Consider the following 18,309-nt stretch of genomic DNA (forward strand, 5'->3'; position numbering starts at 1 on the left):
ATGGAGAATAGAATCTAAAGAATTGTAGAAAGTGATGAGTTTGTGCTTTGACTCATGAGTATTTTATTTTTTTTTTACTTTTAAGCAGTAATAGATAACATCTAGATTATTAATCATTTTGAACAGACCTGATAAACCTAAACATACCTCACCTAGCATCTTATACCTTACAGGCACCTGACTAGAGGTTAAAATAACAGTTAAGCAACATTATTTTAAGTGCCTTATTGTTAACCGTTGTGACGGCTTCTAGCTTAACGATGGTATAGAAAAGAGTTTAAAATAAAAATAAAAAAATAAATAGTTTATCAAGATGGATGATGTCGAGTCTTTAATTAAATGTTTAACCGTCTCAAAGAGCAGTTTGGAATTATAACTGAATTTGCTTAGCAAAGCAATTTTTCCTTTATTGGTTAGTGTACATTATTTTAGTAAGAAAAAATGTATATTTTTCTAGAGATTCCACAAATAGGCATTTCCTCCATTGTTTCACTAATTTTCTAAGTTTCTGTTTGGTGCTTCTTAATTAATCATTGTAACAGGGCTTCTTTTGCTTGAAGTTGTTCCTATCTTTAATAGGTTTTGTCTGGACAGGTCTGAGGTTTTCAGCTTTGTCATTGGCTAACTTATCCCAGGACTCAAAAGCAGATGATAGATTGGTCTGATTTAGTTCATGGATCGTCTTTTCTATTGCTTCAGCAAGTACTTCCATTTCTATCTTTTCCCTGAAGTTAAAAGTAAGCTTATTGTCAATTCTATTAAGGGTTTGGTTGATGAAGGCTATATTCGTTTATTAATTGATGATCAGACCAAGGCAATATTGTGTGTGAGGTATTGATTAGGGAATTACTTGTATTAGCAAATTTAGCTAGAGTGTGACCTGCTTTATGAGTGGCTTTCAAGACAAACTATGACCATCCCAGGGCACGGGAAGAAGAGACCATGCTAGTGCGCTCAGTATCGGCCCGAAGGAAAGAAGAGAGGCGCGGCCTGAAGGATGAGCAGTGCAGCTCAGAGTAAAATGAGGAACAACATCAACCCCCGCGGCCGATGGGACTCCTTTCTCTGCGAAGGCTGAAAATGAAGGAGATTGTTGCTGCCTTTAGAGTTGGAAGTGGAGGAGGCTGTTGCTTCCGCTAGTTGGGGGGGGGGGGGGGGGGGGGGGGGGAGTGAGTGAATGAGCAAGTATATGTTTGAGATCCTGAGTGTGTGCACGCCAGTGAGACAGAATGTATGTGAATGATTGAGAGCCTGTATATGTGAAAGAGTATTTGTGTGTGAGAGAGAGCATGTGTATGTATGATTAAGAGCCTGTGTGTATAAGTAAGAGAGAGAGAGCGCATGTGTGTCTGTGTGGGACAGAGCTGGTTTAGATGAGGGAGCATGTGAGTATATAATTGAGAGCCTGTGTGTGAGAGAAAAAGACAGCATGTATGTGTGTGATTCAAAGCCTGTGTATGTAAGCGTGAAAAGACAAACAGCATGTGTGTAAATGTGTAATTAAGAGCCTATATAAGTGAGAGAGAAAAAGCATGTGTATATGTGAGCGAGCGAGAGAGTTGCAAGCAAACCATCCCTCCTCTTGCTAATTCAAAACAATCTCAGGGCACCTGAATATCAAAATGTTCCCAGGTATCAGAGCAAAACATTTTTTGTATCATTATTTTTCATTATTGGACCTTTGTGTCTGATGTTTTGAAATATTTTATTGGTATCTAGAAAGTCTTGAAATGGATATTCCATTCATCAGCTGTTTTGAAAGAATCTGCTCTTTCAGGCCGATACAGAAAGCAGCTCAGGAGAGCCGGCGAGCAGCCAGTGTCCTAGGCGTGCAATTCAGTATCGGCCCGCATGCAAATGAGGCGCTAGGGACACTAAAACGTCCCTAGTGCCTCCTTTTTGACAGAAGCAGTGGCTGTCAGCGGGTTTGACAGCCGATGCTCAATTTTACAAGTATCTGTTCTCGAACCCGCTGACAGCCACGGGTTCAGAAAACTGACGCCAGCAAAATTGAGCTATGATATTAAGTCGGAGGGTGTACAGAAAAGCAGTTTTTCTGCTTTTCTGTACACTTCCCCAGTGCCAGCCCGAAATTAAAATGTGCGGCTTGGCTGTACATTTTACTTTCTGTATCGCGCAGGAATAACTAATGGGCCCATCAACATGCATTGTTTGTTGCGGGCACTATTAGTTTCGGGGGCGGAGATTGGCCGCGTGTTTGACACGCGCTATTACCCCTTACTGTATAAGGGGTAAAAAAGCAAGTTTGTTACCGTAAACGGTGTTTCCGTAGATAGCAGGGCTGAATTAGCCAATCTGTCATGGGAGTCCCACGCTCCCGATCATGTTGTTCATAATATATATGTTCGTACGTGATCTTGGATCCTGTGGCAGTCACTGAATACAAGTGGATAGAGATTGCAGGATGGCTTGCCCTATCTTCGCATCAGTGGCTGCTTGTTGGTCAAGGCAGTAGCGAGATGTGAAGGTATGAAGCGATGACCATGTAACTGCCTTACAAATATCTATGGGTTGCACATTCTTTAGGTGTGCCAATGAGGCTACTACTGCTCTGACTTGGTGAGCTTTAGGCTCTGAATGTAGTTGTAGTTTCTGTTTGTCGTAACAGAATTTGATGCACTGCGCTATCCAGCTGGAGATGGTGCATTTAGCCACTGGTAATCCAAGTGCCTTTGGGTCAAAGGAGACAGAGTTGAGAAACACGGGAATCCAAGTTTGTCCTTTCTTTATAGCTGGTATTCAGCTAGAAATACTTCCACAGCTTACATACAAAATGAGCAATGCTTCACAGTGATGTCCTGTTGTATTGGGACCCTTACTTTTCAATATATTTATAAATGATCTGGAAAGAAATACGACGAGTGAGATAATCAAATTTGCAGATGACACAAAATTGTTCAGAGTAGTTAAATCACAAGCAGATTGTGATAAATTGCAGGAAGACCTTGTGAGACTGGAAAATTGGGCATCCAAATGGCAGATGAAATTTAATGTGGATAAGTGCAAGGTGATGCATATAGGGAAAAATAACCCATGCTATAATTACACAATGTTGGGTTCCATATTAGGTGCTACAACCCAAGAAAGAGATCTAGGTGTCATAGTGGATAACACATTGAAATTGTCGGTGCAGTGTTCTGCGGCAGTCAAAAAAGCAAACAGAATGTTGGGAATTATTAGAAAAGGAATGGTGAATAAAACGGAAAATGTCATAATGCCTCTGTATCGCTCCATGGTGAGACCGCACCTTGAATACTGTGTACAATTCTGGTCGCCGCATCTCTTTCAGATAGTAGAAAGACTAGGGGGCACTCCATGAAGTTAGCATGGGGCACATTTAAAACTAATCGGAGAAAGTTCTTTTTTACTCAACACACAATTAAACTCTGGAATTTGTTGCCAGAGAATGTGGTTAGTGCAGTTAGTATAGCTGTGTTTAAAAAAGAATTGGATAAGTTCTTGGAGGAGAAGTCCATTACCTGCTATTAAGTTCACTTAGAGAATAGCCACTGCCATTAGCAATGGTTACATGGAATAGACTTAGTTTTTGGGTACTTGCCAGGTTCTTGTGGCCTGGATTGGCCACTGTTGGAAACAGGATGCTGGGCTTGATGGACCCTTGGTCTGACCCAGTATGGCATTTTCTTATGTTCCATGTAATGGATGTGGGTTTGGGCCTCAAAAAGCAGTGAACAATTACAATATAGTAAACCTCCCATACCAAATATAGCACTAACTGCAGCACTCAAACTACAATCCTACCTACGGAAAGGCAACACTGCAAATATTACATCAGGCTCTAACATACCAATACACCTATTTAGGAAATAAAACAAGCCAGACTGCCTAAAATACCTGTAAAATGAAAAAAAATACCTAAAAATATTGTACAAAAGCTTTTAAAACTACCTAAGTCCCTTCTTCAGATGTCAGATCAGAGACACTCAAATATAAAGACGGGTCCTGTATTGTCTCAATAACGCACCTACAGTATTTTTGGACAATACTTTTATAGATCCAATAAAAACTAATCACAGCCTGCAAAGCATACAGTTTACCCCAAGAGACAAGTCTGCCGTATCAAAACAATAACTTCCAGGACATCTTACCCAGGAAAGAGCAGCACTGCAAATATTTCATCAGGCCTTAGAAAATCAATGCACCTTCTATTGAAAACAGAACAAGATAGACTGCTATAAGACCCCTACACAGAAGCTATACACCACAGAATCCTTCACTTCAATCATACAAACAGAACAAACAGACCCTTACCAAAGGCAAAATAATAGACCAACAAACAAAAAGAAATATAAAAAGAAAAAGAATATTTAAAATAATTGATGAAAAGTACATCCAATAATTAAACTCTCAGAAAAATATTTATAAGATTGCCCAAAATACCAATAAAATGTTTCAAAACAGCAAATATATCAAACATCCAACAATGAAACTAATAAGGATTTTAAAAATCCCCTTCTCTTCATACCTGGAATCTTTTGATTTCCAGCCACTCAAATTGTTGTGGTTTTGGGGATGGAGAGCTATATAAAATTTATGCTCACACACAAAAGCTCCCACTTCCTCACACCGGCTCTCCTCCATACCCCTCCACCCAAACACAGACAGGCTCTTACCAACCTATAAATACACACCCAGGCTCTCACCCACCCACCCACGAGTCATACACACATCAAACTCACAGGCTCTCACCCAGCCACACATACACAAACAGTGCCAGGGCCTCTTCTTCAGCTGCCAGCAAGATGAAGTCCAATGGCGGCCACCACATCCTCTCTCTCTCTCTCTCTCTTCAGTCACCACAGCACAGGCTCCAGGGCAGCCTGCAGAGTTGTGGGGTGGGCACCAAGAGTCATGTTTATCCAAACATCTCCTGCTGCCACGGGGTTGGTCTCGTGGTACGAGCTGCCTCAGTACAAACTTACAGGCCGATACAGTACAGTGCGCTCCGATGGAGCGCACTGTTAGCTGGCATTTGGACGTGCGTTTTCAACGTGCTAGCTTTACCCCTTATTCAGTAAGGGGTAATAGCGCGTCCAACCCCCCCCCGAACCTAACAGCACCCGCAACAAGCAAATGCATGTTGATGGCCCTATTAGGTATTCCCGCGCGATTCAGTAAGTAAAATGTGCAGCCAAGCCGCACATTTTACTTTTAGAAATTAGCGCCTACCCAAAAGGTAGGCGCTAATTTCTCCGGGCACCGGGAAAGTGCACGCTCCAACTTAATATCATGGAGATATTAAGTCGGAGGTCTCAAAAGTTTTAAAAAGTAAAAAAAAAAAAAAAAAAAAAATTTGAAATAGGCCCGCGGGTTGAAAACCGAATGCTTGGTTTTGCCGGCGTCCGGTTTCCAAACCCGTGGCTGTTAGCGGGCTCGAGAACCAAACCAGCAAAATTGAGCGTCGGCTGTCAAACCCGCTGACAGCCGCCGCTCCTGTCCAAAAAGAGGCGCTAGGGACACGCTAGTGTCCCTAGCGTCTCTTTTTTAATCACCGGGCCTAATTTGAATTGATTTACTGTATCGCACACACAGGAGTGTGGCCTGTGTGCGCACCGGGAGAGCGGGCGCTCGCCCACTCTCCCGCGTTTTTTACTGTACCGGCCCGTTAGATTGTGAGCTCTCCAGGGACAGGGAAATACCCACAGTACCTGAATGTAATCTGCTTTAAAGTGCCAGAGAAGTGGAATACCAATAAGTGGTCAATTTTCTCAGTGGAGAAAGGTAAACAGTGGAGTACCCCAAGGATCTGTACTAGGACCACTACTTTTTCATATTTATAAATGACCTAGAAATGGGAATAAGGTGATCAAATTTGCCAATGATACAAACTTATTCAAAATTGTTAAATCACAAGAGGACCTTGCAAGACAGGGAGACTGAGCATCCAGATGACATTTAATGTGGACAAATGCAAAGTGATGCACAAAGGGAACAGCAACCCATATTATAGCTACACAATACAAGGTTCCACTTTGATCTGAAACCAAAAAGCCTCCTATTTGCATGCAATGTCCTCCAAGTGTTTCTTTACAAACTCTGGGGCCGATGCCATACATTGCGCTCAGCCAAGCGCACTGTATAACCCTCAGTTGGACGCGGGTTGTATAGGCGCTAATTAATCCCCCTTATGCAATAAGGGGATTAGGGCCTCTACAACTCGGCGCTTTCAAGATCACAGATTAGCCCTTGTTTTGTTATTTGACTCAGGGCTATCTGGTGTTGATTATGTGATAGTCCGTATCACTGTCTATTTGTGATTTTGATTGGTTTGGTTTTAAATCAATATGATTTTGTTATGTACTAAAACCATAACCCACCCCAAACTATTCAGAGGGTGCGGGATATAAATAATTTTAAATAATCTTAAAGTGACATTGATGTCATACCTGTTTAATTGCAGAGTTACAAGTGCACAATATTGAGTAAACGTCTGCCAATATGTTTCCGTTTCAAAATTATATCATGTATAGGTGGACACAAAATAGATTTACAGCAGTAATTACACGATGTGATCTCCAAATCAGAGGTAAATACAGCTAAGTATCCCTACCATCAGAAAGAGAGCTGGTTGATGTTTACAAATGGATCCTTTAGCTATTTCTAATTTGGGACCTTATTAACTAAGCTTTTTTTTTTTCCATAGACACAGAATGGGAGAAAACTTAGTAACGGCACAGCAATGGTCGAGAAGAGGTGAATTGAAACCTCTGGATGAGAGACTGGTAACTATAGCACAGGATAGTAGACTGCAGATGAGATGGTTTAGCCAGCATCGAAAAGAATGATAAAATGTACAAATGCAGATTCTGCAGAGCAGAACTGGAAACAGTTACACATCTCGTTGCCGGATGTGATGTCAGAAGGCCTGTATACAGAGAGGCACAACAAAGTAGCACGGCTTATTCATTGGAAGCTGTGTAAACTTAAGACTTGGCTTTTCCTTCAAGCCTCCCCCTAATTTTTCTAAACCGTCAATATACCTCCGAATCAGACTCCGCTTACCTGACTAGACGCCCTGCCTAGTCTCAGCGTTACGTTTTTCACACTTAGTTATGCTGTCCTTTGTTTTCCGGCTTCCCTAGCCCCCCAAGTTCTTTCTCCTTGTTATATGTAATTTTTGCTTCTTGTTAAATGGTTTACCCCATGTTCCATGTAAACCGATTTGATATGAATCTATTCATGAATGTCGGTATAGAAAAGTGTTAAATAAATAAATAAATAAATAAATAAATAAATAAAATTTGAAAACTGCAAAGCTTGTGTAATCCTACTCAGGGTTACTAGTGTTCTTCAAAAGGTTCTAAAGCTTTCTGGATGGCTCCTGCAGTCCAGGGTTCACTCAAAGTTTAGAGGTTCTGTGTGAAGTGCAGAACTTTTGCTCTCTGCAAAAATCCCCTGTAAGGAGGGGTATTGAGAGGGATGAGGTCATGCCGTTTCAGAGCTCATGCAAACTACAGAAGCTATAGAATTACCCTTCCTGGTTAAAGAAGGGAGAGCATAGGAGGATATGAGAGTTGGTGCTGTAAAAAAATGAGATAAGGGAGAAGGTATATTCCCTAAATGTGGGGATGGGTAAGGTTTGAGAATCTATATACGGTGCTCCCCAAGTACCCAGTGGTGTTGTTCTCAGGAGTCTTGGGAATAGAAAGGGCTTCTGAGGCATCCAGGGTTGGTGTAGCAAGGAACAGAAGCAATTCCAAGTTGCCAGTTAAGGTTGTGGAGCCTATCAAGATAAGAATCCCCTCAAGGAAAAGAGTAGAATTATTTCTGGGACAACTGCAGCACAGTGAGCTGTATAATGAATACATTTCCTTGAAGGATTAGGGGCTTGATGTATCTGCAAATGGGCTCCTTCCTACTCCGTGAAGTTTTGGAATTTGCTGAAGGAGTTGTTTTAAATCGACAGTGTCCAGTCAAGTTACAAGATTCATCCGATTGTCTGTCTCTTTTCGGATTTACTCCAAACTTTCGCTTGGAACCAATTCCTGATGTGAACAGTGGACTTTGTGGAAACTAGGTAAGTCTTCCCTGGACCTCCCAGATGAACTTCTGGTCCCAGAGTAGTGATCCCTGAGATCCAGGACAGCAGAAGGAAACAACAGTCCATGAAGGTGACCTCTGGGGAAAAAAAAGGGGGGTGGGGGGGAATTACACTTGTATGGTAAATACTAGAGATGTGCTTCGGGTAAAAATGTCATGTCGGGCTTCGTTTGAGACACACACACACACACGAATTTCATTTTTCCATTGGTTGGGGGGGGGGGGGTTCCCGGGGGCCCCGCTTTTCGGGTTAGTGCGTGCTAACTCCGCCAGGTTAACATGCACTAACTAAAAAATGAATTTTTTCCAAAATTTCAGAAAAAAATTCAATCATTTTTCAGTTCTCTCGAACCATTCTGAATTAGGCAATTTCATTGACATTGCCTAATTCGGGGAAAATGATTGTACATCCCTAGTAAATACTTCCTTCAGATCACATATTCCCCTTTGAGCTCCTAATGTCATGCCCCCAATCAGTTTGAGGTGCTGGATGACAGAAGTGCCCTGGCAAGGCAAAGAGCAAGAGATTTATGCAGTTATATTTCCTTCAGATCCACTGTAAACCATTATTACAGATTCTGCGTTTCTAATGCAATAGCAAAACTGAAGGAGGAGAAGAGAAGCAGTACACACAATGATGCAAACACAAAGTGTAGTGCAGGTACGCATAAGGATCCTTAGACTTCAAATGAAACTTCAGTTAATGTGATAGGTGCCAAGCAACACAATAGCTTAATAGGCAATGGTATAGAAATGAGACAAACGTTGGTCCCCTGACATGGACCGTGTCGGGAGGGACAAGAGCCCAAAACTATAAATAGAGAAAGAGGTAAGGATAAAAAGGATCCAGAACACCACACATAGGCTATTTAAAATAAACTCAAGGTGATATAAAAACATACCTAGTCAATAACCATGTAAAAAAAAAAAAATTAAAGCTTGACGTCTGAGCAACTGAAAGAAATAAATCAAAAACGAAATACAGAAAGTAAAAACAAATTGGTAATAGGTAATGAATTACAAAGCGAAGGCAGTACATACCATGTAAGAAAGTCAAAGAAGCTCAAAATACTACAAATCGTCCCCAGGTAGCCATTTTGGCTTTACCTCTATTTATTTATAGTATTGATGCCAGACTGAAAAACATAGTACAGCTACTCATGAGGGAGACCGATTGAGCACACCCCAACTTGCAGAAGGAATCTTTTGTCTGGAAGCTGATTTTAGATGTGTGGTTTTCCAGATCATCTGGCTGCAGAGCTTCCCTTTGAGTGAGTTATTCACTGAGAAACAGACTATGGAAACTCAACATATGTTGGTCTCCTGAAAAATATAATAGCCAGGCTGTAAGTTGTACAGAAAACAGCAGCCAAGATCGTGACCCAATAGTTCTAAATAAGATAGAGCCATCTCTCTTTTGTTTTACACTGGCTCCCCATTTACTTCTGTAAAAAATTCAAATTATTATGCCTCGCCTTAGATGCTCTTCATAATGTAGAAACCCCCTAAGTCTCCCTTACAACCCACCAAACGCTTCCAACACCTCATAGCACATACCAACTCACTCTGAATTCTAGACTAGAGTCATTCGAGCCCACATCAGCCATGGAGATTGAAAATTTACTTAAAAAAATTAAACCATCGGCACATCCCTCGGACCCACTCCCTACTAATTTGCTCACTGCCATCTCTAGCACCGTCGCAAAACCTATTGCAGAAATCATCAATACCTCCTTAGCCATGGGCACAGTTCCTAATCAGCTAAAACTTGCAATCCTCAAACCCCTACTGAAAAAACCAACTGCATCACCCATGGACCCAGCCAACTACAGACCCATTGCAAACCTGCCCCTGATCTCCAAACTGATGGAAAAAGCGGTAAATAAACAACTTTCCGAATACCTCGAGGAGCACAGCATTCTTTCCCCGGCACAATATGGTTTTCGCAAATCTCGAAGCACAGAGTCCCTTCTGCTTTCCCTCACTGATAATTTACTTTTGAACCGGGAGAAAAAACAGTCATTCTTACTGGTCCTAGTAGACCTATCTTCAGCGTTCGACACGGTAAATCACTCACAACTCCTAGAACAACTATCAAACATAGGAATCAAAGGCACAGCCCTCTGTTGGTTCAAATCGTTCCTATCCAACAGGTTTTACAAGGTCAGAATCAACAACAAGGAATCTGACCCCATCCTATCAGACCAAGGCATACCACAAGGTTCATCCCTCTCCCCTACCCTGTTCAACATTTACCTCCTCCCCCTCTGCCATTTGCTATCTCAACTCAAGCTTACTCATTACCTCTATGCAGACGACATCCAGATCCTAATCCCCATCACAGAATCAATTCAAAAAACCTTCGTCTACTGGGAGAATTGTCTTAAACCAATTAAACAACTACTCTCCAGCCTAAACCTGATTCTAAACTCCAGCAAAACAGAGCTGCTACTAATCTCACACAACCCGAACAACCACCCACCTAGTCTGGCACAAACCACATCTTTAAACATGGAGCTCTCTGCAGACGTCAGGAATTTAGGAACTTGGCTTGACAATCAACTTAACCTTAAAAAATTCATAAACACAACCACCAAGGACTGCTTCTTTAAACTACAGGTCCTAAAGAAACTAAAGCCACTCCTTCACTTCAATGACTTTCGCCTCGTTCTTCAATCCATTATTTTTTCGAAACTTGATTACTGCAACTCAATCTTACTGGGCCTCCCCTCCAACAGCATCAAACCCCTACAGATGGTACAAAACGCCGCAGCCAGAATCCTAACTAACACTAATAGAAGAGACCATATTACCCCCATCTTGAGCTACCTCCACTGGCTACCCATCAAACAGAGAATCATATATAAAACCTTAACCATTATCCATAAAACAATTCATAACGTCGCACCTATATCTCTACAAACTCAACTTCGCCTACACTCATCGGCCAGACCCATCAGAAGCGCCTACAAAGGCACATTAGTCGCAGCTCCCGCCAAATCAACGCTAAGAAAAAGAGCACTATCCACTGCGGGACCACATCAATGGAATGCGCTCCCACCAGACATAAGACTCGAACCCAACCTACCAGAGTTCAAAAAAAGGTTAAAAACCTGGCTCTTCAGGCAAGCGTTCCAATTCCCAGAGTGTAACTAGGCACCTCCTCCTGTCTTTCAGATCCAACCATTGCAAGGTGTCACAAACACACTGACACTCAAATTCATACACGGACTTGATTATTCGCAATATCTATTTATTTAAGTCATCCTTCTCATATTATATTATTTAACCGATTACTTGCAGACTATATACGCTACTAAAGTTCCTTGTAAAATGTGAACACAAATAATGTTATAATAATATTATCTGTTTGTTAAATACTATTGTTACTTTCACTGTTCCTTGTAATAATGTTCAATAGTTGATTGTTATTGTTCTATGTTCTATGTAAAAAACCCCAGTCTAACTTCCCAGACCAGGGCAACCTTTTCATTACTTGTAAACTGGACTGATTTGTATTGCATACAGGAATTCCGGTATATAAAAATTAAAAATACATAAATAAATAAATAAATTAGAGGCCCATAGCTTAAGCTCTAAGTTATGACATAGGAGGCAGCAGACCATCCTTGATAGGAACTTCCAGTGAGGCTGCTTGAATTGGTCAACCAATCTGTATAAGAGCAAGCAGAGAAGGAAATTGGTGTGGTACTTTTTTGGTTGATTTTAGAGGACGACACACAGTTGAGTAGCTCACATTTTAGGCACCACCAACTGACACAAAAGAGAGGAAGGAGGCAGTTCCCTGGCTTTGGGCCCAACTGGTCTGGCAGGGTTTGTCTCATTTCATTAAAATTTATTTAAAATCGCTTAACACTTAAGGCCTAAGTGATGTACAAAATAAAAACATTCACATAAAATAAATACAAGAAAATGTGAAACAAAAAAAAAAATCAAACAAAAATATGGACGTTCATTAGTCACAATTGCTGGAGGCATAGTTCACTGAAACCATGGGGGGGGGGGGGGGCCGCAAGAATTGCTGACCTTTTGCAGGAGAGGAGACACTGCGAATGTCCCTACCCAAAAGCCTGTTTTAGCAGAAAACTTTTCAGTGAAAATCTGAATTTCTTTAAATAATCACTCATTCTAAGTTCTATTGGGAGAGTATTCCAGAGACAAGGCACTGCTACAGAAAAAGCAGATTCTCTTGTCACTGTGAGGCGAGTGGCTCTGACTGAAGACACATCAAGCAGCCCACGCTATGAGGATCTTACAGACGAGATGGTTGATATTTTTTCAAGAAAGCATTAGCCCATGGGTACAAGCTTGAATTCATCAGTTTAAATAGGGTCATCCCGATTTTATAAACAATTCTCTGCTATATTGGAAAGCCAGTACAAATCAACAAGTGTAGAAGTTATGAGTTCACAGCATTTGACCCCAGAAAGAAGACATGCAATAGAGTTTAAAAATTTGCAAACAATGCAAAGAGAGCAATGGAAGACCCAAATAAAGAGCATTGCAATAATCTAACAGCAGGAAGATTGAAGCTTGGAACACTGTGTGAAAATCACATTTGTGCAGTTAAGTGTCTTAACCCTGCAAGAACATGCAACTTGTAGAACCCTGATTTAATTATAGCTTTAATTTGGGTATGAAATGAAAGGTAGGTGGGTCGATCCAAACCCAAAGACTTTTGATAAGGTCTTTAATAGAAAAAGTCAAATTTTCGAAGATAGGGTGACAATGGAACACAGGATGTGGTAGTTGGATCAGCAAAAATTCAGGTTTTTGACATATTGTAAATTTGTTATAATGTAACCATTGCTTGATTGAAGACATACAGATTGCAAATGTTCTAGTGTGACTCCAAGAAAGGTGCAGCCGAATGAAGAATTGGAGATAATCAGCATAAAATTTTATAGCTATCACAAACACTTGCTAACAATTTCATGATTGTCTCAGTTGTAGCACTTTATCTTGTGAAGAGATTTTTCTGTGGATTCCTGCTCCTGCCTTTGGAAGGATTCCACCCTCTTCTCTTGCCTGGAGGAGGGCAAGAAAAAGAGGACATGTACTCCTATTCTACAAAATGGGGAGGGACCGCAGTTTCCTTGCCAGAAGAGAAAGAAGGAATTTGTGTTGGAGAATATTTTGTTCCTGTTTTTGATTGGGAAGAATTTTTGTCACATTCCTGCCCAGGAAGAGGAGAAAAGATTTTATTTTTGCTACAAAGTGGACTTTCCACCAAAAGGTCCAATTTAACATCAGAAGAACAACAGGAGACCCCAATACACACACTAGGAGCCCATTTTCCTCCACTTGAAGGACTGGGTTTTACCTAATGCCTGTTAGATGAGCAGGAGTAAGTGCAGAAGTGCACTTGATATGAGGATTAATTGAAGAGTACCAGCTGATTTGATTAAGAGCATTTTTACAGTAAAGTTTTGATTCTAGAACACTCCACTCAAGTGTCCAGTGTGCTTTTTAGGGCTGGGGGTGGTCACAGCAGCAGGGACAACAAACAGTGAATACAACCATAGGACTGAGCGAGAGAGAAAAGGTTCCTAAAAAGAGATTGAATTTATCCCCCTGCTATGTCTTGGAGGTTAAGCCTCCAAATTGAGAGAATCTATGTCCTGGGTTGAAAGAACTGATGCAAGAGAGCTAGAACTTGGGCCTGAGTGTGTCCCCTGCACCAATTTGGCTCTAACCAAGTGAAGGGACTATAATAATTTAGGACAGCCTACCTCATAGAAAAAAAAAAAGTTAATATCAGCTCCAGAATACTGCTGTCCAATCAAAGTGAAATTGATGTCCCTCCTGCTAGAATAGGTCAAGGACCTTTTCAGGAGCGGGCTCTACTTTTTGGAACTCACTCCCCAAGAAGTTGAAAATAAGAGAATTACATGCAGTTTTGCCATAATTAGAAAAAAACCTGGCTATTTAGGGCTGCTCAAGATTCAAGCTGGCTATGATTCAGGTATTATCTAAGATAGCTCTGCTAGAGTCTTAATGTGCATTAATGTCAGTGAGACTGCATTTTTAGAATGTCAGTGAGCATAGCATAGTTAGGAATATAGGGTCTATGATGCTATTATGGATGGGACCTCCTTAGGGTAACCTGCACAGAGCAGCTGTTACAACCCTAAACACCTTGCTGGGCAGACTTCAGCTACCAACATTTACTATGTAACTTTTTATTTTGTTGAACTACTGAGTTTTTATTAAGTTAATTTTGTGCTGGGTTTGGGATTAAGATGTCTCAGGATGAAGTTATATATGTTTAACTGAGTTATAATTCACCTTGTAGCACTGGTTGCTCAAAAAAGTAGAAAATAACTTAAATTAAGTTCACATCAGGAACTAGAACTATCCTATATGTGAATTTAACCGTAAAAATAAGCTGACAACCTTGTTGGTTCATTTACAAAGTACAAAGGCTTCCAAAAATCTCCTGGAAATCATCATGTAACCTTTTCTACAACTGTTAGGCAGCATCTCTTAAATTTAAATGTGGCTCATTAAGCTTTTAGTTTACATGGTGTCACTTAATCTGAAAGGAAGACTTCAAAACGCATGACATAATATCATATATGAAGGTCTATTCTGTGTTATAAGAGAAGTCACTTTACCCTCCAAAATTGGATTGTAAGCCCTCTGGGGATAGGGAAATACCTATAGTACCTGAATGTAATCCGCTTTGAAGTGCCGAAAAGCGGAATATAAAAATCTGAAATAAATAAATAGGAATGTGCATGATAAGGTGGAATAGCATCAGGGAACCTAAAAACGTAATCTAAGAGATTCTGGAAGCACATAAGAAAATGTCTTTAAATGGCATCTTGGTTCGTGGGTACTGGACAGCAAACAACCGGCCTGCTCACGCACAGACAACGGTCGACTAGAAAAAGGCAGCATCGTTCAGAAATAGGACCACCGGAGGCACTTACCAAAGCGGAAGTCATCCTGCCCAAAGCGCCAGCTCAGCCCCGCAAACTTCAAATAACGAAAACACTGCCGAAAGCGTTCAGGCCGTGGTCCACTCCTTTCTCTCGCGCCGCAATTACTCAGAGTCCGGGGCTCCTCAGCCCACTTGTGCCACAGTTCAAGATGTCCCGAAATCCGGCCTAACCAAGCCTCCACATACACAATTCAGTTTCCGCGCCTCTATGGCCGCCCTAGCAACGGCGTTCTGGTCTTAAAGGAAACGTCGCAAGAGGATTTTTTTTTTTTTCCCCTTTGTCCACCGACAGAAAGATAGTTAAAGCTACTCCTAAGTCCATTGTGCGGCTGCGCTGAAAAGAGAAGGACCGGAACTGAGTTAGTTGGGCGCCGTAAAATACGTGCAGGGTAGCGTCACAGAACGTTACCTGACGTGTCATCTTTCTATCTAGAGCCTTTAACCTTTATTATATTTTACGGCCGCAGAGCGGTCTCCTATTTTTATTTATAGAAAGAGAGAAAACTTGCAGTTTATGTGTTGGTGAGTGTGTGTCATGCAAAAAAAATGTGTATTTGCGCTGCGTTTTCGGGAGATTTTGTTTCCTTAGAATGTCTTCTTAACTCAGTCTTCCATTTAGAATTATAGCCTAACACCTTTAATTAAAGAACAGAATAAAAATAATGTTCCCATTCGATGCAACGACTGCAATTTTTTATGCATGTGCGAATGTGTGTTATGTGCATGAAACGTGTTTCAGAACTCTGTCCAGCCACTAAAATAAGTATGTGTGCGATGTGTGTACTTTTACTCGTTACTTCCCTGCATATTTTTTCTGCTTTTTCAGGTACTTCAAAGTGGATTGCATTCACATATTGTAGGTATTTTCCTATCTCCAGAGGGCTTACAATATAAGGGTCTCATTTACTAAGCATTTTCCCATACACACAGCATGGGAGAAAAGCTGTAGTACATCAGGCCCTAAGTTTGTCTCAGGTACAATGAAGGGTAAAATGACTTGCCAATGTCACAAAGGAGCTGCAGGGCTGGATTAAGGTAACCTGCGCCCATAGGAAATGGAGGAAGCCTGTGCACGAGGCAAGGATGGGGTGCCACAGGGCCAGTCGATGGATGGGGGCTACAGAACGCCCCCCACTGAATTTTCTTAATCTTCAACTGCTGCTTCTGAGCTGAAGTTGGTGCCCCTAGAGGAGACAAGCAGCACCAGGCTTGTTTTTAGGCATGGCAGTGGCTGTGACACTCTAGTACCTATACAAATTTTATGTCAGAGGCAATTGCCTACATTGTCTATGCCTGTATCTGGGCCTGAGCAGCAGCTGTGATACAGTGGGGGCCTTGGGTGTAGGGAATGGAAGGATGTGTGGAGGGGAGAACAGAGAGCTGGGGGAAAAGAAGGAGAGTGAGAGGAGAGGGGGAAGAGTGCAAGGAATTTAGAGTGCACTACATGCACTTGCTTTCATCTTCACTTTGCCTCATTTCACAATCATTTGCCTACATATCCACCCACACAGCAAGCCAAACCACCCCCGCCCAGGAGCTGTTACAGGCTGGGGGGTGGCACGGGACTGCAAGGCAAGACTCAGAGCAAAACAAGGGTTGGTATTCCACTAAGCCAGCCCACTCCCCCACAGGTTGAGCCCTTGGGTTCTGGGGCCAGTAGGTCTTTGTGGAGGCAGTACATCATACTGGTGAGTCCACACAGGTAAGGCAGGACCAGGTAGACAAGGCTGGAGACTAAGCAGGACCTGGAACTAGACAAGAGTGAGACAAAGCAGATGTTAGACAAGGCAGATATCAAAGAACAGAAAATCCCAAAGGCAGCAAAGCTTGGAACAGGCAATAGGCCCAAAGGTCTCAGACCAGAATACAAGAATTTTCATTCTCATTAAGACAGATTAACACATTCAGGGACTCCCCCTAGGAATTCTTAGCACTAGTTAAAAATACTTAAAATGTTTTAATTTTTTAGTTTTTATATGATAGTACCATCATGTATGGTTTTATACATTTTAAATTTTATTTTATTATTTTGTAATTTATTTATAGTTAAGTATGTTATCAGGAGATATACATTTATAGACCCTTATGGCTTTTAATTCAATTATGTTCCATTTTTTATTTTATTTTAATTTTATTTTATTATAAGTTTTTGGGACAAAGTATTAATGGCTTGTCCAAGGGCCTCAATGCAAGAACAAGAGTCAGGTCACAGAGCCAGAAGTGACACCCTGAGAAGACAAAGTTAGAATGGCAGGGCAGGTTTATATAAGGCTGGGGCTTGGGTGTGACAAAAGCAGTGAGGAGAAACTTGACAAGACTAGTGATGAGGCATACTGAGCCTTTGCTGGTGGGGAGGCATTATGAAGGTAGGATAAGGCTGTATGACAGGCAAAATCCTGATTGTGCCTCTGCCTACTTTTAAGACCCCCTCTTCCAGGGTCCCAATTTTCATGAGGGCTATGGTCATGCAACAAGGTAAGACTTGGCTGGGTAAACAAGGCAAGGCTTGAACATGGCTGGAAAGCTGGATTTCTGGAACAGTAGCAGGAGAGTCACTGTCTTCTGGGCATGTTGTGACTGAACTATCACCCCCTTCTGACAGTCAGGCTGTGGAAAAGCACCACCTTCTGGGCAGACACGGTGCATGGGTAAGAGCACTGCTGACTGAGTGTTCAAATGGCAGAACCATTAGCTCTAGAGTGCAAGACCTCTGGCTCCGGATCCTTGAGAAACTGGACCACCAGCACAGGGTGCGTGGAGAGAGGAACCACAGGCATGGTAGGCTGGGGCTCCTCCCAGAGTGGCACAGCTGGACTGGAGTCCCTTGAAGTTGGCAGAGGGCTAGACAAGGCAAGTTCCCACTGGGACATGGCTACGTCTGCAAGTTCTTCCTGGAAGGTTCAGCTGGAAAAGAATGTACTTGTTGGAATAGGTCCATTACACCGGACTGTTCCTCCCCGAACAGTTCATTTGGACTGGGATTCTCTAGATGCTAAGGTGAAACCAAGGCTGCGGATTAAGCTTCTCTATAAGCAAAGGTTTTAACAGGATTTTCCCTTCACTTACTGGCTGACAAGAAGTGCTGACGGTACCTGGAGAAAGAACAGCAGCTGGCACATACACTGTGGAACAGTAAGACAGTTGATCTCTGAGCTGGATTCTGAAATGGCAGGCAGAGAAGTTTTGTAATTTTCTTTCTTAGCTATCAGCGCTGAACTCGTTAACAGCTTGCTGCTGCCATATGTGGTTTTCTGGGTTCT

The 18,309-nt window shown here is 41.8% G+C and overlaps 1 protein-coding gene across 3 annotated transcripts in view; it reads right to left on the reverse strand.

Moving 5' to 3' along the window:
* Positions 1 to 15,395, reverse strand: part of POC1A (POC1 centriolar protein A) — a 163,425-nt gene extending 148,030 nt beyond the window's left edge. The window contains exon 1 of one of the 3 annotated variants that reach the window (XM_029599472.1): positions 15,039 to 15,395. Coding sequence is in view for 1 of the 3 variants with exons in the window: in XM_029599469.1 (XP_029455329.1) it covers positions 15,039 to 15,053 (15 nt within the window). In the remaining 2 variants the exon portion in view is untranslated. The remainder of the gene's footprint in view (positions 1 to 15,038) is intronic. The other 2 variants (XM_029599471.1, XM_029599469.1) reach the window with 2 other exon arrangements.
* Between the last annotated feature and the right edge of the window lie 2,914 nt (positions 15,396 to 18,309).

This window comes from Rhinatrema bivittatum, chromosome 4 (genome assembly GCF_901001135.1).
Source record: "Rhinatrema bivittatum chromosome 4, aRhiBiv1.1, whole genome shotgun sequence".
NCBI lineage: Eukaryota > Metazoa > Chordata > Amphibia > Gymnophiona > Rhinatrematidae > Rhinatrema > Rhinatrema bivittatum.